The 27,113-nt window shown below is 33.8% G+C and overlaps 3 protein-coding genes across 3 annotated transcripts; 1 reads left to right on the forward strand and 2 right to left on the reverse strand.

Annotated features, from left to right (window-relative positions):
- Positions 1-271: 271 nt before the first annotated feature.
- On the reverse strand, positions 272-1,171 carry LOC122604699 (mitogen-activated protein kinase kinase kinase 20-like). The gene has a single exon (XM_043777569.1). It carries the CDS (start codon positions 1,169-1,171, stop codon positions 272-274), a length of 900 nt encoding a protein of 299 aa, XP_043633504.1.
- A 6,989-nt stretch (positions 1,172-8,160) lies between these two features.
- LOC122605756 (mitogen-activated protein kinase kinase kinase 20-like) lies at positions 8,161-9,354 on the reverse strand. Its single transcript, XM_043778711.1, has one exon. It carries the CDS (start codon positions 9,316-9,318, stop codon positions 8,296-8,298), a length of 1,023 nt encoding a protein of 340 aa, XP_043634646.1. The 5' UTR covers positions 9,319-9,354; the 3' UTR covers positions 8,161-8,295.
- Positions 9,355-24,453: 15,099 nt separating this feature from the next.
- Positions 24,454-24,795, forward strand: LOC122604700. Its single transcript, XM_043777570.1, has one exon. The coding sequence runs from the start codon at positions 24,454-24,456 to the stop codon at positions 24,793-24,795; it is 342 nt and encodes a 113-aa protein (XP_043633505.1).
- The last annotated feature ends 2,318 nt before the right edge of the window (positions 24,796-27,113 follow it).

A 27,113-nucleotide genomic window follows, 5' to 3' on the forward strand; every position in this document is an offset into this window, starting at 1 on the left:
CCTGGGACTTTAACTGCGAGGACTGTAAAAGGGATGAAAAAACTCGTGCCAATTACCGAGACACGAGAAAAACCCCCACATACGGAGGCCGTGTCGCCGGTTTTCACTCCGTGGTGTTTTTGATACAGCCCATACAAGCCCCGAGGAATTGTGATCTTCATCTGTTTGATACTCCAAGCGGTCGACATATCCTCACGAGCCATCCTTCATCAACTCTTGTAATCTCCTTGGCACTGAAAAACAACTTTGTTCTCCCATTGATCTATCAATATTAATCTGATTCTGTTTCTGATTCTGATGATATCTCTGAAAGCGCATCCAATAAGTCACCAAATTCAAACGGGCTTCGTGGAGATCTTGATAGGCATTCATCTTCATAGTTAACAAATGGGTGATCTAATAGCATCTCAGCAGTCCATCTTTCTCTCGAATTCTTGACAAAACATCTCTCCAAGAAATCTCTTCCTTCATCCGATAACGTCTCAGGAATATGAGGGATCTCTTCACCAACACCAATTTTCTTAAACAACGCACCAACATCAGAACACGTCCAAGCAGTATCTCTCGTAAACATCTCCAATACCAAACACCCGAAAGCCCAAATATCAGCCGCTTGCCCTTGCTCGCCCCGACTAACCATCTCAGGAGCCATATACAATGGGCTACCCCGTATATCATGTTTAAACCTTGACTTTGGCTCATCAGTTATCTTTTTCGCTAACCCAAAATCCGCAATCTTAACCTTGTCCCCGGAGAACAAAAGAATGTTCTCAAGCTTCATATCACAATGCACGAACCCTTTCTTGTGAATAAAATCGACACCTTTTAATATTGACCTCGTATACCGTCTAACTTCAGATTCAGACAAACTTGTATTTTCCGAATTCATAACTCTATCGCATAATGACCCACAAGAAGCATACTCCAAAAAAACATTATACAACTTTTCCTCCTTTTCAACAACTGTGTAACTATCACCATAACACTTGATAACATCTGGGCAATCCTTAAGTTCATCTAAATACGTTCGCTCTTTCACTAACGAAGCGGATTCGCTCTCCTCACAAGATTTCATAGCCATTAAAGAAGGAAAACAAGAATTATGTTTTACGGGTTTAACCAAACTAACCGTCGCATAGCTTCCTTTGCCGATTTCTTGAACTATCTCCATATCCATTGTTGTATTCGTAAACTCTCAGCCGTAAATTTTCTCTGCTCTCTCTTTGTAGTCGAAAACTCTCTTTTTTTAGGTTTTTTTTCTCTCTCGAATATCATGTGATATTTTAGTAAGGTATTGGGCAACCAATATATATAGGAGAATTTATTTATATAAGATTTGGAAACGTCTGTTGAAAAAAAAAGATTTGGAAACGTGGTTTTCACGTACCACTATTTTTGATATATTTACCACAACATATAAGTTTTGCAGCTGACTGTACAAGTCAGTAATGCATAGTTATAATAAATCTATCAAAAGTAGTGGTACTAATATCACTTCCCATTCGCGTTTGGAAACAAAGTTGTTATGGTAAGATCTTTAATTGTTACACGTACCTAGGTAAATATACGCGGTTTGTGCCCCTGTTTATTCGGATAATTACAGTAACTTTTGATATAGTTAAATAAACTAAAACTTAAATAACTTCCTATTCTGAAACTTAATTTGATTGTCTGTTGTATGCGACAATTATTGTTGCATATATGCTAATATGTACGCACCATAATGCAAATGTAAAATATCTAATACTTTAGTACATTGGCTATAAAAAATGTTATTATATCGGTGGCCTATTGGTAAGGTTTTTGAACAACGGAGAATTCTTTAGGGTTCGAGTCTTAGTTTTCGTTTTTTGTGAGAGTCTCGAGTTTTATATCAGACATTCGTGTAATGCAGAGGCGGATGTATGATTTTTGTATACAAGGGGCACAATGACAAAGGTGGTAACACTAATGCAATAAGTTATGGGCAGAGTTCGGTCATGAGATTTTTGATGCCCAGAATGAAAAGTTTTAAAAATGCCCCTGTAAAATTTGGTTAACGAGAAATACACTTCCTTTTTTAGAGGCTACCCAATGCCAGAGACTCATCTCTCGATGACTAGTACTTGTCAGTGTCACATTAGCAAAAAATACTCCAAGGACTAATTCCCCCAAAACACACTCAATACACTCATCTCTTAAGGACTAGTTTTGGAGTCACTAACTAGTTAATTCTATCATTTTATCTAAATTTTGCGTATACAAAAGTTTGTTTTGGTATAATATATTTGAATATATGAAAGAGTGGTGTGATAAAGTAGCTCAATTGAAGTGTATATATAGCCATTTTGAAAAACTAGCCGTTAAGATCTAAAAATGACACTTTTTAGAACCTGTTTTGGTCAAAATGGCCATTAAGGGACCTGTTTTGCAATATATCCGTTAGATTTAAACAAAAAAACAAGAACCCCGCGCCTTTCTCGTCCCTCCAGGAACGAGTCACACAAACGAATGCATCAGACGAACCAGGGACGAGTCTCACCCAATGGTATGGACTCGTCCCTCGAAGGTGAACGAGCGCAGGGACGAGGGCATTGGGCACCCTCTTAAAGGTTTACAACCATGTTAAGTTAGATGGGTCATCCTTACATTGATTTCTCATTATATATATATATATTTTTTATTGAATCAACACTATTTGAACTTAATATTATTTTTCATGAACTCATGAAATGAATACTCATATTATACTTGAACTCATAAAAAATACTCATATTATATTTTTGAAAATTAGTTAAGGACCTTAACTTAAGGTTGTAACCAGAATACTTATGTTTATCAAATATAGATAATTCTACAAAATGATATAAATAGACTTATATAAGTCACTTTTATTAAATTTTGTCATTTGAAAAAGGGACATAGACTAGTAAATACTCTCTCCGTCTGGCTAAACTTGTCACCTTGTAAAATTTTAAAGTCAAACTTTACTAACTTTGACCATAAATATTTTTATTTGTGTTATATAATAGTTGATAATCGAAAGTTATACCAATTAAACATACATTTAAAACACAATCGATTCGTATAAATTTCATCAAATATTATATAACACGAACAAAAATACTTATTGTCAAAATTCGTAAAATTTGACTTTGAAAATTTAAACGTGGACAGGTTTAATGGAACATGAGAGTAATAGTTATACATTTATAATTGAATTTAGAACATTGAATAAATGTATTAAAAAGATAAATGCATAACTCTAAACAGATATAATGGTTTAAAAAAAGGGTTTAGTGCGCCGGAATGAAACAAATTATGCCCAAAAAGTTATAGTGTGCACGAACTAACATTTTTGTTTATTGTATACATAAACTTAGTAAAAAAGTTCAAATCATGCAATGTGTATACGTGACAGCCCATATGATTTACCACGTGCAAAACAAAAAAAATTCAACAGGCCACGTGTAAGGTTTTGATTGATCGGTCACAAAAAGTTACATGATATAAACATTTTTACTAAGTTTATGCATATAATAAATAAAAGTTTTAGTTAGTTTATGCACACTATAACGTTAGTTCGTCGCACTAAACCCTTAAAAAAAGTTGTCAAAGATATTTGTATATCATCTACAAAAATACTAGCAAGAGGCAATATAGCATAAAAGGCCCACAGTCAGACACAAACTAATACTTATAATACTGTACTGTAATATAAAATGATAAGGGATATATATTTTCGCTTTTGGTTAAAGAAACGAGAGCATGTCAATTTAATGTTGGGGGGCATTTTGGAAAATTATTGAACTTCCATGTATATTTGGACATGTTTAAGCATAAGTCTACACCCGTTTAGGTATAGCGTTTATCCTTAATTACTGGGGGGTTAATCCTTGATCTATAAGGTGTAATGGGGGAGATTAGATTGTTGCTACTTCGGGTGGCGGTGCCCAATTGGTGACCACAAGATGTGACGCCACAAGCCGAAGTAGGCTAAGGAGTGTGTGTAAGAGAAATGAGGGGAAGAGAGAGAGTGAGGGAGAGAAGCCCCTTGGTTGGTGCCTTGATCTTCTATTTATAGAGATGCTGCTAAGGTTTTAGGATTTGGGTCATGGGCTTTACATGCTTGGGCCTAAATCAAGCCCATGACTTAACATAGATGAGGTCATGTTCAGGTCTGAAGGTTTCAAGAGTCTCCGCAGCTTAGATCCGGAGGATACGTCAGGAGCCTCAATGGAGGAGGGTTTGGAGGCTATGTCCGGAGCCTCTATGGAGGAGGGTCCGGAGGCTATGTCCAGAGCCTCTATGGATCAATCCGGAGGCTATATCCGGAGCCTCTCAAGAGCAACCATGCTCAAGTCCGGAGGCTTCGTCTGGGCTGGAGCCTAGTAGCCTCCATAGGGTAGAAGAGAGATTATTATCCCAAAGTTATTAGAGGGATGGTACATCATCAGGACAAAAATTGTAAATATATGTTTTAATTGTTGGCCAAGAGTTATAGGGGGCATTACCCCCCGGTACTTGACTCTTACATCCGCCCCTGGTGTAATGTATGAGCAAGGTTGTGAAACTCGACCGATACAGTCGATTTCACTGATTCGGATCGTGTATCGGCCGACTGACGATATGAGTTTGTCATACTCGATCAGAAAATTAACCAGGGTTCTAGACTCGGGTCAACTTGGTCAAAACTCGGTTGTATCGGTCAAAACTCAGTTATATCGGATCGGGTCAACCAAAGTCAAACTTTTTTTTTTGTTAAAGCTTTTATGAATTATGTTATTGTTTCTAGACAATTATGTTTAAGTTGAAAAATTTTGTTATATTTAAGTTTGAAGTTTTATATATATTTTTAATTTTTTCTTATATATAATTTGAATAACTATTATCTTATGCATAAAAAACTCACTGTTCACATATCCGATCCCGATTCCCGAGTTCCGTAACCTTGTGTATGAATAAAGTAAATTAATATGTCGTTATAAATTAAATACATATATATATATAATACGTAATCGGAATATATTGTTGGAACAATCAAGCATAGCTCATATAGATATCCACATTCGTAAAATACATGGCTCATAGTAAAAATATTTGAAGGGATTAGTTTCCTGGAATGTAATTATCTTTGACTGAATGTCTATAGTAGGAAAAAAACTAAAGTTGTGTGTATTGTATGTAAGAAACTCGAAACAATGTTTATTGTATGTAAGAAAACACACGTAGCAACCATATACAGGTGTCACTTGTCAGATTTTAATTGGTTAAAACAAAATTCTTACATATAATAAACATTATTTCGAGTTGTTTATATACAATACACACAACTTTAGTTATTTCCTACTATAGATATTCGTTCAAAGTTTCTTAAATTCCAGGAAACTAATCACATCTTTAAAAATAAAAAGTTTTGGGTTCAAACATTGTAGTCATTGCTCAACATGTATCATTTGTGACATTGGGATGACTAAAACTAACTTTTGTGCTGTGAATAGTGACGTGTGCCTAACATCATCAAAATTATCTTCATCAATAAAAATTTTTTTGAAAAACCTGGTCTTGGTTTTAATGGTTTTGATATAGAGTGGAGTAATCTATTTGATAAGAAAAACTTGGTATGAAAGTCGGATTCAAACACCAATGCCTTCAGGCAAGCTGATGGGTTTTAAAAGGAATTTTTTGGCCCACCTTTTTACATATATTTCTTCTTTTTATGTTAACATTTCTTCTATAGTTTTGAAAACTTGACCGGACTGGTTAATTTACAGTGAACCAGTTGGTTTTTTCTAACCGGCCGATTGAATCACATTAATCATAACGAAGAACTCATTGGCAAGCTCGAACACACGCCATGCTAAAAATGGATAATTTATACTTTTTGAATATGAATAATCATTCTTATTTTCCGGGTTTTCTTTTTCTACCCAAACATCTTTGGACTAATTTGGTAAATACTAAATAGTTTCCGTGTCTTTAAAAAATATCAATTCAATAAACCTTTTTTTTGTCCCCCTATTTTCTGATCCGGTTCTACAAATGTCCTTTTCATGTTAGATCCTCTTGAGTTACTTTCAACTTGAGGGGTCAAGTTAAGAGTTTCTTAGTCTTAGATGAAATTCAAGGGTTTAGATGCAAAGATCATCTTTTAATCTTAACCCTTAATTTTCATTCAATGGTCAAGATCCCCTCAACTTGACTCAAGTTGGAGTTTCAACTTGAAGGAATCCTCATCCTATTTATATACATTATGTTCGCTACATCATTATTAGTTGCACTTTTTTGTAAAAAAAAAGTTTACAAAATCCCCCGCGCTTCAAGGATGCCCTCAGCGTCGAGGAACATGTACTAGGATGTATGTGCGACTTGTTCAGAATTTCGCTTGATAATTCGTATCATGGTTCGACAACAGGAGGTCTAGCATATGTTGTCTTAACCGGATCTGCGCTAGAAACGTTCCTCGAAGTAGAAATGCCTATCAAATACCTGATAGGGGAAAATACCTTACTAATCCGTCCGAAAAAACGACGATTAATGGGGATAAACTTTGTCCTCAGACTTGAACCTGAGTATACTAATATCAAACTATCATAGAGAGACTTCCTATGTCTACCATAATGTTTGAACACAGGACCTCTTGAACCGAAGATGTCCTTTTAACAATTTCAACCTCTCAACTAATGATCAAAAACTATAAATTCATTAATTGCACTTAATAAAACCAAAGCACCTTGGTTGCATAATATTAGCAGCCACTAATTAATTTCTCACTGTTTAATTAATATTAAACCGACTGTTAATTGTTGGAATATCTTATCTAGTTATCTTTGCTTCAAGTCCAAGTTTCATCTCTATCTTTTCACAGGAAAGTTGGATTCAAAAAACTGGTCACATAAACTTTTACTTTTTCTCTTTTGATTATTACAGATAAATTTGTTTTGTAAATTTACTTTTGAACCTTTCTTCCATATTTATTACATTATACTATTTTAGTAACTATATATTCATAAATAGTTATGGTGTGTTTGGTTTGTAGTTAATATTTTAGTTGATATAGACTTAAAAGAAAAGGTTGAAAAGGAAAATATATAATTATAAATATTCTAATCTATTTTAAAATTTACGAGCAATATTACTCGCGCAATGTGACGGTGAGATGTTGGGGTGATAGGTCATAGGGGGTGATAAGTCATAGAGTATGATAGCCAAATGCCTTAGTCATACGGGCTCCATACTCGGATTTAAAAATTCGTCGAAAGTATATCGAATGACATCTCTAATGAAAGAGCATTAATTTTTAAGAACACTCATACAATTTTTATAATTTATCGATATACGGTTTTTGAAATAAAAGATTTTGAATAAATTAGATGATTAAAATGATTTATGGAGGAAGGAGAAAAAAAAAACGAGTGGTTGAGATTTGAGGAGAGAGAAAGAAATGAGTAGTTAGGATTTAAGGGTATTATAAGTATATTAGGTAGAGATGTTTAAATTAGTGAATAAAGAAGAGAGATAATTTAGGTAGTTCAAATCATCTTTTGAGATTTTAAAAAAGGACAAAATGCTTTATAAGATAATATAGATAATGTAATTTTAATTATCCATGTAACTATAAAAACAAACATATAAATGTTAATGGGTTGGTGGTTCATTGTTAAGGTCTCTAGCTTTGGGAAACGGCTCAAATTTCACTTCCTAGATTTGTATGAGTAAATTATTAGAGAGAGTTTTCGAGATTCATGTGCTTCATCCTAAACCTATGTGGTTCAAGCTTTGCATACAGCCAAATTGGATGTTATTGTGATGTATCGAATGCTAACTACTAACTACTAACTTCCTGTAAAAAATAATAATATAAAAAGGGGAAATGATTAATCATCGTAACCAAATAGCCTAATAATTTTCTCAACTATGAGATAATGACATGTGAAAAAATCAAGAGACAAGATTAGGAAAAAGAATTAGTGGATATCAACTATGAGATGATGGCATGTGAAAAAATCAAAATACAAGATTAGGAAATAGAATTATTGGATATCACATGTCACATTCTTAATGTTTTAAAAGGATTACTAGACTAATTGGTTAGGAGAATTTACTATTTTTCATTTTAAAAAAAAAACATATGGATACTAATGAGAAAGTATTTCTGCATTCAGAAAGTTAATTGTGACTTTATAACTACCAACATCATATCTACAGAATTACGAGTATAAAACTTTGAATATTTACAATAATCTTACAAAATTTTCCAAATCCAAGATCCCATCCTCTTAATCTAATGTCTAATCCATGAAAAATGTAAAAAGTTCATCTAATTGTGATCCAACTTTCAATATCAGACCAATTTGGTCTTTCATTGTTCACTAGATGTCGTAATCTATTTGATACTGACACTCTCTTTTCTTGTCGGGTCCATAACCCCACTTCCAATTTCATTTCCGGCCGCGAGCACGGTGTCACCCAACACGATTTTTCGGTCTCCCAATCCGAGAAATCAAACGGGTTTCTCGGAGATCTCGATGGACTGACCCAACGCTTTCCGCCGTTAACAAACGGATGGCCTAAAAGCATCTCAGCCGTCCATCTTCTCCTCACATCCTTCACTAAACACTTTGATAAAAAATCTTTTCCCGCGTCTGATAATTCCCCGGGAATTTCGGGAATTTCTTCACCCACACCAATTTTCAAAAAAAGCCCACAAACATCCGAAATATTCCAAACTGGCTTCCTAGTAAACATCTCCAAAACCAAACAACCAAACGCCCAAATATCGGCCGCCTGTCCTTGTTCCCCTTTTTTAACCGTCTCAGGCGCCATATATAACGGCGTACCTCGTATATCGAATGTTGAACCCTTCTCCTCTGTTATCCTTTTCGCTAGCCCAAAATCGGCAATTTTCACATCCCCATTATCAGATAACAAAATATTTTCAAGCTTTATATCACAATGTACATACCCTTTTTCATGAAAATACCGAATCCCTTTCAGTACCGAATGTGTATAATCTCTAATTTCACATTCATCAAATACTTGACCCGAATTCATGACCCGATTCGCCAACGACCCGCCACAAGCATACTCCAAAACCACATTATACAATTTTTCTCTGTTTTCAACTTTAAAACAATCTCCATAACACTTAATAATCTCCGGACAACCCGACAATTCGTCCAGGATTACACGTTCTTTCATTAAAAAACCAAATTGACTCAGCCCACATGATTTTACAGCCACCAAAGACGGAAAGTTTGAATTTTGAAATATGGGTTTTGCTAAGCTGACTTTACTGAAGCTTCCATGGCCGATTTCTTTAACTTTTATGAACTCCATTAATATCGCTTTTGGAAGTAAGATGTGAATTTGGGGAAGAAGGTATAGTGAAAGTGAGGTGTATATATATATGTATGTAAGCAAAGCGTGTAAGACATTGAGTTTGGAAATATATGGAAAATTTTTTTTTAAAAAATGGTTTAAAAAATTTGGAAGGAAAAGAGCGCGTGATACTTAAGGATATTTTTATTTTGGGAATGAGATCGATATTTTTCATGTGGCGTGTAGAATATAATTTTTATTAAGATTTATATTTGTGGCAAAAGATATATGACAACGAGTGAAGTGATTATTACGCGATTCGGTTTCGGTTTGTTGTGGTACCTTCTATTTTTTCTAATGATTAAAACGTTTAAAATACGAATATTGTTTATTTTGTAAATTTGTTCATTAAGTTAACAATTTATTTATTTTATCATAGTAAAGAGAATAATTGTATGGTGTGTGAAACATTGTAAAGAAATATTAAATACAAGGAAAGGTATTGAAAGATTTTTGGAATCGGAATTGAATTTTAATCTAAAGAAGATTAATTAATTAGAAGGTATTGATTGTTATATTAATGGAAGAATGTGGTTCAAAGTATCTGATAAATACTTTACATAATCTTATCCGAGTGGCATGACTAAGAACAAATATTAACTAGCTCAGATTTGTTACTAAGTGTTTATCCATTGGTAAGATGGTAAGAAGTTTCGTTTTTCACATGAGGTTAATATTTGAATTTTATTCTAAGCAAATATTTTGAAATGATAAGGAAAATGTTTGGAACTGATAATGATTTAAAAAAAAAACCGGTTAAATCATTAGTTCGTTACATATTAGTGGAAAACGGATCGCCAATTCGCCATCGGAAAAAATCTATTCTATTTACCGGTTTACTTTTGTTACAAGTGCTTGGTTCTTGTATTAAAGATTATGATGATAGTTATTAGTTGTTTAATTAATACAAGAGTTGGGGTTCAAAGTAATAGTATATCATCAAACAAGATTTGTTTACAATTTTAAAAATTAATGCATGACATTACCATGTTTGACAAGGTCAACGTATAATTTTGTTTTTAGACAAGCTGACAACACTTTCGAGTATTGATGAAACTTATCCGAATTTGAACCAAGATAATGTTGTAAAGGGGATGTTCATAGACGTTTTAGATGAATATAGAGCATCGGAAGAATGTCCCTCGTAATAAAGATCGAACCCACGCTTTTCATAAAGAAATTAACCTCTTAAGTTAATTCTTTCACAAGCAAGACCCAATTTGCACAAGCTATTTTGCTCTTTTAAAATACATTAGCCCATCTACTAATAAAGTAAAATAGGATTAACATATTTTTAAAACGACACGTGACATAATGCTTAATCGATACGCAGCCTTTTAATTAATTAATTTCGTCATGTGTAACTTTCAACATTTAGGAGAGAGAGTACTATTTTTTTATAAAGAAGTATAGATAAGTTATTAACATGAAGACATCAAAATTTTGAATTTACAATCTGAAATCATAAAACTATTTGTCATCATCCACTATGTTTACAAGTTTGGATTTTGATGTGATTCTAAAAAATTATGGTAAATCCAAAACTCTAACTAAACATATGTTATATTTATCATTAATGTTTATTGTAATTTAGCTTCGTTCATCGAATTACTTTAACCACAATTTATTTTATATTCACGAATCATGCATGAGGGATATTTGAATTTCCTTATGATACAATTTATATGACTATCGTATATCGTACGGGTATTATGACTAGTAGAAATATATATATGGAATATAAAGACGACTAGGCCTTGGGCCTATTTGGTAAGGGTTGTTTGAGGGATTTTTAGAAGTTAAAGCTTACTGATTTTAAATAAAAGTCTTCATTGGGAAAACAAAAAAAAAGAAAAAAAAATCGAGCTGGAATTGTGATGAGAGGCTTGAAGTTGGAGCTTAAGGCGCAAACTTTTGGGGATTTTAGTAGATTTTTGAAATTGAGACTTGTTATCTCTCATCCATATTCAAATGAGAATACCATTTAAAGAAAAGCTTGTATTTAAAAGTCTAGGGGGTGTTTGGTACAATGGAATGGAAAGGGTGGAAATGGAATGAGAAACACTTCTCATGTTTGGTTGTAATGGAGAATGGGAAAGAGAATCGAGAATAGGGAATTGATTCCATTCCCTCAATTCTCTATGAAATGTAGAGAATTGATGGTAATGAAAATTTTAAAAAATTTTTTTTTAGTGATGTTATATGTATTAAATTTGATTATTATTTAAAATTTAGTATTTTTTATATATATTCATTCTCTGCTTGTACCAAACGACGGAATCGATCATTTTTCCAAATACTCATTCTCTTTCCCACTATATTCGTTTTCTATTACATTTCCATTATCTTTGATTCACTCATACCAAACACCCCTTAGGGCTTTAAGCTAACCCCTTATGTTAGATCGAAGAATTAATAGTTAAATCTCAATCTAATATATAATACAATAAATATAGAGTAAAATAACGATATATTAAAAGGACATATCTTAAACTAGAAAAATAATAAATCTTTCTTAATAATTCCCTTAGAATTTTTCCTAACTATGAGATCAAATCAAATGATGAAATAAAAAAATACAATGAATGAATTATACTTGTCATCAGAGGTGGAGCCAGAAATTTTGATTGGCAGGGGCTCGACCGGTTACAACAAATATATTATTCAAACATTTTTAAAATAGCTGTTTATGGTTACGAAAATACAAAACGCTCACTTTCTACTTTCAACCAAAATGCTGAGATGCTATACAAGTATAATGCAACTGCTAATCAACCAGCTAGTAAAAAACATTACTGATAAGATTTAAAAAGTTATCTGTTACAAACTTGTAAAGAAAAAGTATACTACATATTATTGATTAGGAAATTTTAATCTGATGGTAAATAAACAATTTTTTCCAGATTTTGATCAGTAATGTAGAAATGCATCTCAAATAAATTATTATTATTTTTGTATCCTTTGACTTCATCTGCCCATCTAAGTATATTTAATCATACCAATACCGATACCCAATGGATAAAAACAAAATAATAATAATCACATTCATCTTCTTCATTGTCTTATATTCCTACATCCACCCACCAAACACCACCATATGTAACATCGAGCACCATCATAACAATTAAAACTCAACCGCGCATCCATTTTCAGAGCATATATGTGTCGGCTCAACTGTTTTGCTTGTTGGAAACATGTAACTTCCGACTAAATGTTATGATTTTTCACTCATACTTTTCGCATAACCGGAAATCGATCAAGATTGGGGGATGCTTGATTGCAAAAACATTGCCAACAATCAGCTATGAGACTAACCTTGCAATGGAATACATGGCTGGTTGGGGTGGCTAAGCACCGGCTAGCCCCCCTTGGCTCCGCCACTGCTTGTCATATTCTAAAGTTTTTAAAAATATTACTCCGTATTAAATTATTTATAGACTAATATATCATTTTTCCTTTAAACTAACTACTCCGTATATACTGTGTAACTTAAAAGTATATTACACATTTACACCGACGAACTTACAAATACAAATTGCAGTCAACTATTCAAGTATTACTAGATTATAATCCACGTAAAACGCGAGAGAATCATATAAAAGATATACATACATTTATACAAAAATAAAACTGACATAATAATAATAAATAACTGGAAGAACAAAATAAAAACAATTACACAAACGAACAATAAAAACATAAATACATTTTTATATCTTCATATGTTTTAAAAAAAACTACAAATCGGACAATTTGAAAGTGTAATTAATATTGTGTTTTAGTTTAAAGCAAATTAATTAAAGTTGGAGGACTAATATCATTTTTTTTTAAAATTTAGACAAAGATGATGTAAGCAATATGATCTAAAGGTGGAGAATAAAAATGAAAATTTAATAAAAGGTAAAGATTACTTCATATTGTTATTTAAATTTTTTTTTTAACTCTTTTAATATATATTAAAGTGCAATTTATAAGAGCACTAGGCCAATGGAATTAGCCCAAATGGCCAAAACAATTAAACCGTGTCTCAATAAGAGAAACCGTACGTACAAGTTACCATGTGATATCACAAAGACACAAAGTAAAAATATTACTCCGAAAAATTGAGCAACTAAATATATTATGGGCTTAACACCTTTGCTGTGGACTACAATCATTTTTAGCTGCAGCAAAGTGAAAATCAAGAGAAAATTTTGTATGTGTATAAATTAAAAGGTTTAAATTAAAAAAAAACTTTAAAAATTTGTACATAACTGTAGCCATAATAGCTGCAGCCTGCAATTCGCTGCATATTCGACCCCTTATGTTATACACATTCTAAAAATCAATATGCTGTTTACCAAAAGTTATGCATAAGGTACGAGCTCAAATAACTTTTTAACTTTACATCTTTTAATGCATTTTGTATTACTTTATGGGGATAACTTAGATGATGTTAACATCATCTACTTAGATGATGTTGCTCTCACAAACCATGAAAATCATGTGGGGCTTTTTGACATGTGTAAAAATTGATGTGAGTAAGTTTGTGAGAGAACATCATTTAAGTTAGATGATGTTAACATTATGTAACATTTTCCCTTATTTTATTGCATAGATGTATGGATATGTGTTCTTTTTCTCTGCAAATAAAAATTTATATCACTACCAATATATACTCTTTGTTAATATTGCTACATTTTCTCCAATGTGTAATCAATTACAATATAGCTACAAACAAAATAAAATTCTAGCGGCAATTATAAATGACCTTTTTTTTTCATTGATAGTATTAATAGTATTACAAAGCTAAAACTCGCTGACAAATGACATGCCTTTTGAAAATCGATGCAACTTTATCACCAATGTCTCATACTCTCAGACGACAAAAGTAGAACATAAGACTGAACGGAACAAGGCGCTTCACATGCTTTCAATTTCACTTTTTCTCCCTCGGAACGTCCCAAAACGCCCCGGGAACGCCCGGAACAATGCCCCGAGAGGCGTTCTTGGACAAAAATAGTGAAGGGCGTGAGATATCCGACGAGAAAAGATGGCGTTAAACAAGGGGAGGGCCCACTTGGCGTTACAAGCCATGCCTTGTTCTTTTTAGTCTTAGGGTGTGTTTGGTAAAAGGAAATAAGCAAAGAGAAATGGAAATTGTTTGGCAAGTCAACGAGAGAAAAAAGGCGAAGAATTGTATTTCCCAGGAAATCACTTTCTACATAAATTGATTTCCATCCTATATGTAAGGAAATGTGAAGAAATTAGTTTTGTAAAGGGAAATTTCTCCGTGTTTTGTTTGAGAGAATTGTCAGGGTTGAAAAAAGGTGTGGTTATATAAGACCCCATCACGTGCAAAGTCAGGCATTTTATTTTCTTCATTTTCGGTTGCTTTGCGTCTCCAGGGGTAAGATCTGAGCATGCAATCCTCGTCTTTAATTGTTTTCGGATTACTAATGACATGTTTGATCTGAGCAAACCAATTAATCATATTTAATGTTCTAGTGATGCTTAACATCGGTGGGTTCTCAAATTTTTAGCAATTGATATCTATGAAATGGTAATTAACCAATAATAATATCACCAACTTTATGGTTTTTATTTCTATATAGTTATTATCTTAATTTATAAACTAAAATTTGAATTATTGATTGATGTTTGGATTTTTTCATAAAACAAAATTTGTAGCGTGTTTGTAATAAAAACTAATGCTTTCAGGTTTGTTGATGGCTTCCACGGTAACGATTTTGTTGTTGATGTCTTCCGCTTTCTACGTTTTTGTTGTTCATGTTGCTACTATGATTGTCTTCTCGTTCCAAAAGTAAGAAGGCATCAATATACATCTTTGCGATTTGCTACAGATTGGGATCGAGATAAATTTTGTATAAACGGATGTTATCTATTGATTATATAAATCATGTTTTTGCAACACTGACTATCTAGCTATTTGTTTCCGATCTTGCAATAAAGTATGATCATCTTGGATGTTTCTGGTATAATCTATTTGAATGTCCCTTCGTCACCGGATCTAACGAGATTAAGTATCTAATATACAAGTGCGGAAATTCTTATACAAAAGCAATCAACAACACGAACATGAATATGAATAAACTGAAACTGTATATTACTTCGGTAAATGCAATTACAAGTAATACACCAGGTTCGGAATACGAAAGTATGAAAAACAAAATGACAGGAAGATTAACCTTAAACATAAGGTTTAATCTCTATTTATACTAAAACTTAATGGACTTGACGGACCTCGAATTTCATGGACCGAGCCCAACTCGACCTTGACTAGGTCGAGCTCGACCAAGTCAACATGTTGACCAATTCGAGCTTGACCAGGTCGAGCTCGACCAAGTCAACGTGTTGACCAATTCGAAGTTGACTTTATTATACGTGAAAACTTAACGTTTATTACAAGTACATATTCAATAGACTCAAGACAAAACTTCTATAATGATGTTGTCACCCGGAAATGCACCAACAGACTCCCCCTTGATATCAGCATTTAGAAGTTTTCATCGATCTTCAAAGTCTTCACTTGTAATGCATAGAAATAGTAACAGAAATGCCCAATCAAGCACTCCTTGACTATTGCTATCACTTATGACAATCATTAGTTAAAAAATCTGCAATCAACAAATTTTCGTTAACTAATAATATTATGTCTTCTTTTGGTAAGACTTGATCTTTATGCGCTGCACACCGATCTTCAAACTGCAAAATCTCTGTATCCTAATGACAATTAACAAATCCAATACTCAGATTGTAATTCTCCCCCTGAACAATAACATCCAAATTAAGCTCCAAGCAATATTATCACGCCAAACATCATCACTTCAAAGTAATACAGACATCATTGCCTCCTCATGCAATTCGGATATCATCACTCCAAATATTATGCAAAATGACATCGCTCAATCTATTTTGATCTTCAAGCTTAACCGACATATGTTAAAGAAGTTGAATCTCCAACAATCAGAATCGAATTTAATCAGCTCTCACAATGATAATAAATTCTGTAACTTGAATTTCAGATATGCAACACTCACAAGATCAATGTCTTCAACCAATAGTGTCTGACTTTGTCTTGTATCTTCATGAATCCACCAATCACCTAAAGTCTTTCATATCAAATCTCCCCCTCAAGGTAAGCATCTCCAAAATACATAGAGAACCACTTAATCTGCAACCTCTTCACTAGTCACCGGATTAATCATCTCTACATCATTGGCATTAAATAAATGTTTGATTTTCAATTACTCGGCTACAAATGATTAACTTGATCACAAAAGCTTTTCGACAAAATCCCAAACACATGTTAAGCAAAGATCATGAATAGTTTACTCGGATTTTCAATCACGGTCTTCAATCTTCATCTGAATCACCTAATCTTAAATCAGGCGCTTTTGATCCAAAAACTAGGTCGGACACATGTCACACAGATTCAAAACCAAAAAGATACCATGACTAAACCCTGTCGAAACACCATGATCTTCACTGCTACGAACATCCAAGAATTTTGCATAGAAAACATGGAAGCTTTAAATTTTTATCCCCCCCTTTTCTCTACAAAATTCTTAAAACAACCTATATGTTTGTTTTTTGTTACAACAATTCTCCCATTCTCATCTTAATCCCATAGTTGTTCACATATGCAATCCAGAGATAACACAATAGCTCATTGCCATAACAACATGGTGACACAATTGTTCACATATACAATCAAGAGATAACCAAGTAGCTCATTGTTAGAACAACTTTTTTGGCCTGGTCTTGAATTCCTTCTAAGATTTCTCAGAATCTTCTATAAAGGATAGAACTCTAGCCATCATTGATTCGAGTTGTCTAAATTTAGAACCTAAAGTTGATCAAGTTTTTAAGTCTATTGCTTTATTACATAATTCGAACCAAAACTCAAAGAGTTTACAAGTTCAATATTCCAACAAGCTTAGACCAAAACTAAATCAAATTTACAAGTTCTTGACAATTCAAAAAGTGATAAATTAGAATCCAAAGTTGATCAAGTTTACAAGTCCAAAACTCGATTAATAGATATCAAACCTAAACTCAAAAGAGTTTACAAGTTCAATATTTAGACAAGTTCAGAACCTAAACATAATCAAGATTGCAAATTCTAAAATGTATTTTACTCGAACAAAAGATACATATCTATATAGTGCACGAACCTTCGAACACAAAATATCAGAAGGTTGGTCGAGCTAGTAGGAGGTCGAGGTCGAGCTTGAGGTCGAGCTCGACCTGGTCGAGGTCAAGTGATGTTCCCATAACCATTGGAAAGTAGACTCATTTACGAATTCTTGGCCGCTTGAATCGTCAAAAACGGAGTTACGGTTTGAAAGTTATGGCCAAAACAAAATCAGGTCGAGTTTGACTAGGTCGAGCTTAACCAGGTCGAGCTCCATACTAGGTTGAGGTCGAGCTTGAGAGGTCGAGGTCGAGCTTGAGAGATCGAGGTTGAGCTTGGGAGGTCGAGGTCGAGCTTGGGAGGTCGATCTCGACCAGGTCGAGCTCGAGTGGAGCGTCTGAAACTTGACCGAACCGAAAATCTTGAAGAATCGAGTGTATACACCTTAATCGTTGTTGAAACCTTAACCCCGAACCAATAGAATACCTCAAGTGGCTCTGATACCAATTGAAAGTCTCTTTGCCACCGGATCTAACGAGATTAAGTATCTAATGTACAAGTGCGGAAATTATTATACAAAAGCAATCAACAACACGAACATGAATATGAATAAACTGGAACCGTATATTAGTTCGGTAAATGCAATTACAAGTAATACACCAGGTTCGGAATACTAAAGTATGAAAAACAAAATGACGGGAAGATTAACCTTAAACATAAGGTTTAATCTCTATTTATACTAAAACTTAATGGACTTGACGGACCTCGAATTTCATGGACCGAGCCCAACTCGACCTTGACTAGGTCGAGCTCGACCAAGTCAACGTGTTGACCAATTCGAGCTTGACCAGGTCGAGCTCGACCAAGTCAACGTGCTGACCAATTCGAGGTTGACTTTATTATACGCGAAAACTTAACGTTTATAACAAGTACATATTCAATAGACTCAAGACAAAACTTTTATAATGATGTTGTCACCCGGAAATGCACCAACACTATTCAATTTTTATTTCTCTGCATTCTCCCTACCAAATGTAGTAGATAACAATAACATATTTTTTTTTGTTAACACTTTTAAGGTATCAAAAAGGTGTGCATTGTATATATGTCAACGCAAACTATTTTTGTGTTAATGCACAGTAAGTATCTAGATCAACAACGATAATTTCTTACCAAAACTGTCATAACAACGCCCGAGGTTTATTACTAGTGAAATACCAAAGTGGTTAATTTAACTTGCAATTTTGTAAATTCTGACTACTGAAAACTTGAAAAGATGTAGCATATGTTTCTTCATGAAAACAAAAAATTCAAATGAATTATGAGAAGAAAAAACAAACATAATTGAAGTCAAAGCGCTTTTCAAACAATATGAAGTGTTTATTGATCAATGTTGAAGCAACAGACGTTAGTTCCTTTTTAAACGTGGGAAAGATAAATTCTCACCACAATGCTTGTAGTCTTGTACCTATACATATTTATTTAAGACACATGATTCATTGGCATAACTAATACAATATAATACAAAATAATACAATATAAAATAATATACACATGATTCGTAGGCACAATACAATATAATAAAATATAATATAGCCTTTCAGAAATATATAATATAATATAATGTCTTGTAGTATATGATACTCTCTCCGTCTCATATTAAGTGTCATATTTTGACTTTTTGAGTCTTTTTTTTTAACTTTAACCGTAAATATTTTTGTTTGTGTTATATAACACTTGATATAACTTTCATCAACTAATATATAGCACAAACAAAGATATTTACGATCAAAATCGGGAAAAAAAAAGACTTTACCAGTCAAAATAGGACAATTAAAATGGGACGGAGAGACTACTATATTAGTTGCATCATACTGTAAATATTAAGTTAATATATAATAAAGTAACATGTTTAAATATTAAATTAATATATTTATCTCTTCAGATGATGCGTGCGGACCGTGTTATCGCACATTTGATCTTCAGGGTACCTTTGGGTTCTAACCGATAACATACTTTCTGCTTGGATGTCATTGTTAGGGTTCGAACCACTTACCTACTAACACGCCGTTCTAAAAAAAATGTTATTTTGGCACATTTGAAGCATTATATCACACTATTGAATTGTTACCAACCTAAAACTCTAAAAGAACTCACGACCGATATATATCACATTCATTTGAAGTTCAGACACTTTTATTGGTTATGAACAAAAACAAAAAGGTAGAACTCATATAGTCATTCATAGAAAAGGATGTTCTTATTAGCTAATCTTAACATGATCAACTATTACTCGGATAAATAAGAGACGTAATTAAGAAATATCAAAAATAAATTTATAATAAGGAACCTAGTATATTAATGGGATTTATAAAGACGAACAATTGATAATGTACGTAGGTGGTATTTGCAATTTTGTCTGTAAAACATATCGAGTATACAACACATTGTGTCCTATGAAGCATCGATCAACTTCAAATCCAAATATTACCTTCAAATGGGAAGATGTCATTTTAACAACTTTTATTTGTGTATGTACTTTTGCATATTATTAAACAAAAGCTAACTCAATAGTATCGATAGAGAGGTAAAACCGATTTCTTAAGAATCGGGTGCATTTAGTTACAGAAAATGTTTTATAGTTTTCTATTTTCATTTTTCAAGAAAATGAGAAGAGTATTTTTAGTTTCTTGGTCAAACACTTTCCAAACTATTTCCTTTATGTAATCTTGGAAACACGTTTAGCTGCAAGCTTGGAAAACACATGGGGTTTTCCGTTTCTAAAGTGGAAATAGTTTGGAAAGATATAAAAATGAGTTATCGAATATGTAGTTACAAGTTGAAAAGCTAGGTATCTGTTTTTCATGAAAACTATTTTAGAAAATCGCATTTGAACATATATTTTGGTAAGAAATTTTTTAGAAATCAATTTAGTATTCCACAACTAAACGCACAATGTCCCCAATAGGAAAGGAGAATTATGGCCTAATATTCGTAGCCTAACAAAATATTATAATGAGGCGTTACGGGGTTTAGACTTTAGAGTATGAGCTATTGAGCATTTGAGCTGACCCTAACAGGCCCATCCATATTTAGCCCATTAGTTAAGAACATTAGAAAATAAAAGAATAAAACATAGACCAAGCCCAAAAAGAAAACATGAAATGATGAAAATTGAACACAAAAATGTGGAGCCCAACCCTTAATCGGACAGATTAGAAGTCAGAAACTTAGAGGCCTTATCGATTAGGCCATTGCCGCTTTTTGTTTCTACCTAACATTATTTACATAATTAGATATATCTATCTACCTATCTATAACTCTTATTAAAAAAGTAGTTAACCAAGCTTTATAAAACCCTCTTGCAATCTAAAACTATATTGAAAAAATGCCACATAGGATAAAAAGTAGTTAACCAAGCTTTTTAAAGCCCTCTTGCAATCTAAAATTATATTGAAAAAATGTCACATAGGATAAAAATTAGTTAACCAAGCTTTTTAAAGCCCTCTTGCAATCTAAAACTATATTGAAAAAATGCCACATAGGATTTTATCCTATGTGTCAAACTCCATATTTTTTTCAAAAATAAACTATATATTTTTTAAAAAAAATGAACTTATATATATATATATTAATTAATTAATAATAAATAAATAAATAAATATATTGTAGAAATCTAAGATCTTCTCATTAGATAAAATGATATCTTCTCTTTAATTAAAAAATCACGTCTATACCTAATGATATTTTGTTATATTTTTTATTCAACATTACATAAAGTTCTTTTCCTTTTTTTCTTATGATGATTATATGGAAGTTTTCAAAACTATATGAATATACAAAAATAAAACAAATAAATAAAACAAATTAAGTGAAAAAAATAGATTTAATTAGTTAAAAGATAACATCGAAACTCATAAATCTTAACATTATATTAATTACACCTTGAATATATGTTCCAAATTTAAACTTTTTGTTTTAATAAAACAATATCCTCTTTTAAGTATAAAAAGTACCTTGGTGTATACCTTCTTCTTTGCCAATAGCCGATAAGTACAAATAAGATGAGTTTTATGGTAAACGTTCAACTAATTAATACACTTTAACAAAAATTCTTAGGGTTTCGTTTAGCAAAACCCCCCAAAAAATTGAGTCATATAAATTCAAGTAATTGTAAATCACCCGGAGTCCGAGACCTACCCCACTGTTAAACCAAATTCTACATCCTAATTTTCTTTTTCTTTCTCTTTTGGAACGACACATTCTACCTCTTCTGGATTAGTCAATTAGCTAGATTAAACAAAAATTAAAACCACCATGGTGTTGATAATCCATTTCTAAAAATCGCAGCAACACCTTCAAGTGAATATAACTGTTTTACTTTTTGGATGTTAAGAAGAACATTCAACACATAAGGCATAGTCAAATTATCCTCTTTGAATTATATATCCAGCCAATTGTAATTTTTCATGTGACTTTTAACTTTTTTGGAGAGAAATGTAGTGGAATTGTCACTCTACATTAAGGATCAAATTGTATGTCTTTGAGTTATGTTGTAACAAGACAACTACATGATACGTGTTCTAGATGTAGATCATTTAGTGGCAACAAAAGGCAAATTACTAGAATTACTAGAAGAAAAACATATTACTAAATTCTTAATGATAATTTAAAGTATAGCTTAATAGCTTAAGTCCTTCTATCTCTTTAAGTTCATATTTTGTCAAGCTTTTGGTTGAATCTATTTCTGTTCAACCATATGTTTATATGTTACTAAACTATTTATATAGTTCACATCACGTAATTCTAATGAAATATGTTTGCTATTGTTTCTTCATATATAAAGTGTATTATATAGTTTTTTATACAGCCCGCGCGTCGCGCGGATCAAAAACCTAGTTTATTATATACTCGTATTATATTAGGGAAAAGTGAATGTATGAGGTTGTTTCTCATCTAAGCTTAGATGAGAACCTCACATTCAGATATTTAAATATTATTTTGTACTTTTTTTTTTTTTGAAATGCATTATTTTGTATTTTAAATAAATGATAGGCCCCCAAAAATTGAATTTTATCATTAAAAAAAAAATGTGGAGTGTTTCTCGTGGACAACCCATATTTACTTCCCCATTATAATATGTCTCATAGACAGTATTGAGTTGATAACTAAAGATTTTTTTATAAATTTATTTTATTAAAGATTTTTTTATAAGATTAGGCTAGAGGAGGAAGATTAGTGGTGCTAAGTGTACCCCCAGCTCCTCTTTTAGTTATATTATATATAGATTTCATGTCTCATAAACTGATAACCCGATATCACCAAACATTCTGATAAGGCTTACATTATATAATTTCATGTTTATTTGATCACAAAGATACCGGTGATGTCAATACAATAAGCACAAATGTACTTTATGCGCATGCAACTAATAATGAATATGATCTCAAGATATTTGATAGATTACCTTAGTTGAATTTGCTTGCATCATTCCACCACTCATTTAGATAACTTTTTACTTTAATTTCACATCTGAAACCCAAAAGTTATATATGATTTTGGAAATAAGCAGTTTGGTTGGAAAATGATGAAGTCACTGTTTTGTTTAATTAGCAACAACCAATTAAGTTGTATCCATTCTGTATATAGCTTTCTATATATCATACATATTTGTTGGTTTTATTTTAGTTTAGTTTAAATGAAGATTTTGGATTCATGTTCATTGAATTATGTGTGTTGTATTATAAAATAAATGAGAATAGGCCTTGGAACTTCCATGTTTGACATACCATGATTATGAAGATGAAAGACACTGATTCCAATTCTTAAATGTTTTGTTTAAAAAAAACTTTTTGTTACTATCATATTCACATGAGGGGTAAAAGAACAAGAATTTTTAGTTAAAACATGTGATGATGTCAGTGTGTTTATATAAGGATTGATTGTTTCCATTCACAACTCATGACAGTGTGTGTGCATTCTCAGGCAACCATGCATGTGCTTTTCTAAAGACACTTTTATCGTTGTATTTACTACATCCTTGTGCCTTTTAGTTTACCCTTTGGTCTTGTTATCAGGATATGTAGATATAGGAAAGTGATATTCGTACCATTTATATTTATTTTGATTTATGTACCACAGTTATGTATTATTGACGTGTATAGTTAGCTACACAGTTTGTACATAGTGGCACATTTATAAAAAAAGATGGTACGAATATCAGTTCCCGTAGATATATAGCATTCATGTTGATTACTTACCATCGATAACGGTATCACACTGACAAAGTTCCAAATATTTGAGAATCTAAGATGTTTTCTTATCGTTGCACCAATGTTGTAACAAATTAACCCGTCCTACATTGGTATGCGATGTAAAGTTTGTATTAGACCGTATATATATTAGTTTAGATTTTGAGGTAATCGAATGTAATAATTTGAAGGTAGTTAATTGTAATTTGTAATTCTATAAATTGAGATGAATGAGAAGGGAAAACCCCAAAGGATTCATTATCTTACATGGTATCAGATTTCGTCCCTCTTTTCCGATCAAAACCCTAATTTCTTTCTTGTTTTTCCGACCGACATTCTCTTTTCCGATCAGCAGCTGTGCGATCGACTTACAACCCTCTATTCTTCGAATCACACAACACCACCTATACCATTAGCTTCGTAATTTAAAACCGAAAAACCCTTTAAAATTTCGTATCCGCCGGAGCCACCACGCGCCAGCACAACAGTCACCGGAAAACTTTGAATTTCAGCGATTTCACCCCTTTTTCCGGCGAGTACAGTGTCACCGCCGCCACCATCTTCCTCCTTGCATAATTTCGGTCAAACCCATATAATTAATTTTACATTCGGCCACCGTCCGCCGCCGCCGGAAATTTTTTCAGAAACCCTAATTTTTATTTTCATATTTGTTTCCTTTTTCCCACTCCACAAACACCTACAATTATGACCGGCTCCGACAAAGACAAGCAAACAACCACCACTACACCCTTCCATCCCGCAACAACCGTCACCAACATCCGCAACCATATCCCCATCATCCTTGATAGCGAAGAAGGTAACTATAATTCATGGATGGCTCTTTTTAAGGTACAGTGCACTGCGTGTAAGGTCTTGGATCACCTTACCCCTCCTGCCACAGAATCCTCTTCAACCGCAACCCCCACTCCTTCTAATGCGGAGTGGCTCCGTCTTGACGCCATTGTACTTCAGTGGATCTACATCACCATCACCCCGAATCTGTTGACAACCATCCTTCATCCAGATGACACTGCCGCACAAGCTTAGGCTGCTCTTGCAAGTATTTTTACCGGCAATAAACCGACCTGGGCGGTGTATCTTCAACAAAAATTCAGTAACACCAAGCTATCTGACTTTCAGTCCGTTTCAGCATACTGTCAAGAAATGAAACATCTTTCTGATCAACTTTGTAATGTTCATGCCCCGATAGCAGATTCAAATTTAGTTCTCCAATTGATTGCGGGCCTAAGTGTCGAGTATGATAACGTGGCTACTAGTCTTCAACAATCGGCCACCCTCCCCACTTTTGAATCCGCCAGATCTCGCCTATTTCTCGAAGAGGGTCGCAAAGCCCGTCAAGCAGCAAGTGTCAATCTCACGGCCACCACATACCATCCGGCTCCAAATCCACCAGCCCCCCCCCCCCCCCGGTTCCGGTTCAGAATACCGTTTCATCAGCTACCGATCCCTAACCACCGAACAACCAGGGTCGCGGTTATGACTATCGTGGCCGCGACAGGGGTGGACGTCGCGGGGGTCGTGGTCGTGGACGTGGAAATAATTGGACCTCCAACTTTGGTAACTTTGGCTACTTGCCTCAATGGCAGCAATGGCAGGTTCCGTATCGTCCCCAATGGCCGATTCCACCATCCCCCTATCCTACTGTTCCTCTGACTCGACCATCGTCACGCAACCCGGGGATACTTGGACCAGCTCCATCAGCGTCATATGTTTCTGCACAGGATTACTCTTACACGCCCACCAACATCGACTATGCCTTTCAGACGATGTCCTTGAATCCTGATCAGACTTGGTATATGGACAGCGCAGCAACGAACCACATGTCTAACAACTCAGGTATGCTTCCTTCTTATGTCAATAATAATTTTAAACAAATCGTTGTTGGCAATGGTTTCCACATACCCACTACTGGAATTGGCCAAACCACCTTAAAACCACCGTTTCCACCTTTAAAACTACCTAACATCCTTGTTTCACCCTCTTTAATCAAAAACGTAATTTCTGTTAGAAAACTCACTAGGGACGACAATGTTTCCATTGAATTTGATCCATATGGTTTTCTTGTGAAGGATTTCAAGACCAAACGTCCTATTTTTAGAAGCAATAGTTCCGGGGATCTCTACCCGCTATCTCTTCCAACCAACCGCTCTCCATCAGCTTTTGCAGCTTTTACTCAAGACATTTGGCATCATCGTTTAGGGCATCCGGATTCTACTTTACTTCGTTTTTTGCATAATAATTCGTCTATTTCATTGTCTAGTTCGAATACTAAGAAGCTTTGTCAATCATGTTTGTTTGGTAAACATATTAAGCTTCCATTTTTCAATTCATCATCTATTACTTATGCACTGTTTGATATTATTCATAGTGATCTTTGGACCTCTCCCGTTGTTAGTACAGGGGGTCACTGTTATTATGTATTGTTTTTAGATGATTTTACAAACTATTTATGGACTTATCCCTTAGCAACCAAATCGAGTGTCTATTCGACTTTTCTACACTTTCATAGCCTCGTTAAGACTCAGTTTGAAAAATCTGTTAAAACCATTCAATGTGATAATGGAACCGAATACAATAATCACCAATTCCATAATTTTTGTAAACAATTTGGAATGCAATTTCGTTTTTCGTGTCCTCACACCTCTTCTCAAAATGGGAAAGCTAAACGTAAAATACGTTCCATTAATAATATCATTCGTACGTTGCTTACCCATGCTTCTCTTCCACCGTCGTTTTGGCATCATGCCCTCGACATGGCCACCTACATTCTTAACATCTTCCCTTCCAAATTAAAAGCTTTCAACACTCCGACTCATCTTCTTTATCACAAATCCCCCTCCTACACACATCTTCGCACCTTCGGGTGTTTGTGTTATCCCCTTTTCCTGCCACCAACATCAATAAACTTCAACAAAGATCCACTCCATGCGTCTTTCTTGGTTACCCGTCCGATCATCGGGGGTACAAGTGTTATGACCTTTCCACCAAGAAAATCCATATTTCTCGTCATGTGTTGTTCGATGAGTCCACCTTCCCGTTTCAAAATACCCAGTCTCCTCGGTCTTATGATTTCCTTCACAGGACAACTGATTCGGATCTTCATCCTAACATTCTACATCATCTGACCACCCAACTACCCCACCTCTTGATCAACCGGCCTACACCACTGCCCAGGTCACCCAGCCGCTACAGCCGGTTACTCCTTCGAGGTTCGCTCAGACTTACTTCATTATCTTACAGTTTGAGACCATTATAAGCTCAAAATTGTGGACTACTCCTTTCATCATGTTTTTTGGTTGAACGTACCGAAAGATTATCCTATTAGTTCATGGGTTTCTGCTTCG

Source organism: Erigeron canadensis, chromosome 6 (assembly GCF_010389155.1).
Source record: "Erigeron canadensis isolate Cc75 chromosome 6, C_canadensis_v1, whole genome shotgun sequence".
NCBI lineage: Eukaryota > Viridiplantae > Streptophyta > Magnoliopsida > Asterales > Asteraceae > Erigeron > Erigeron canadensis.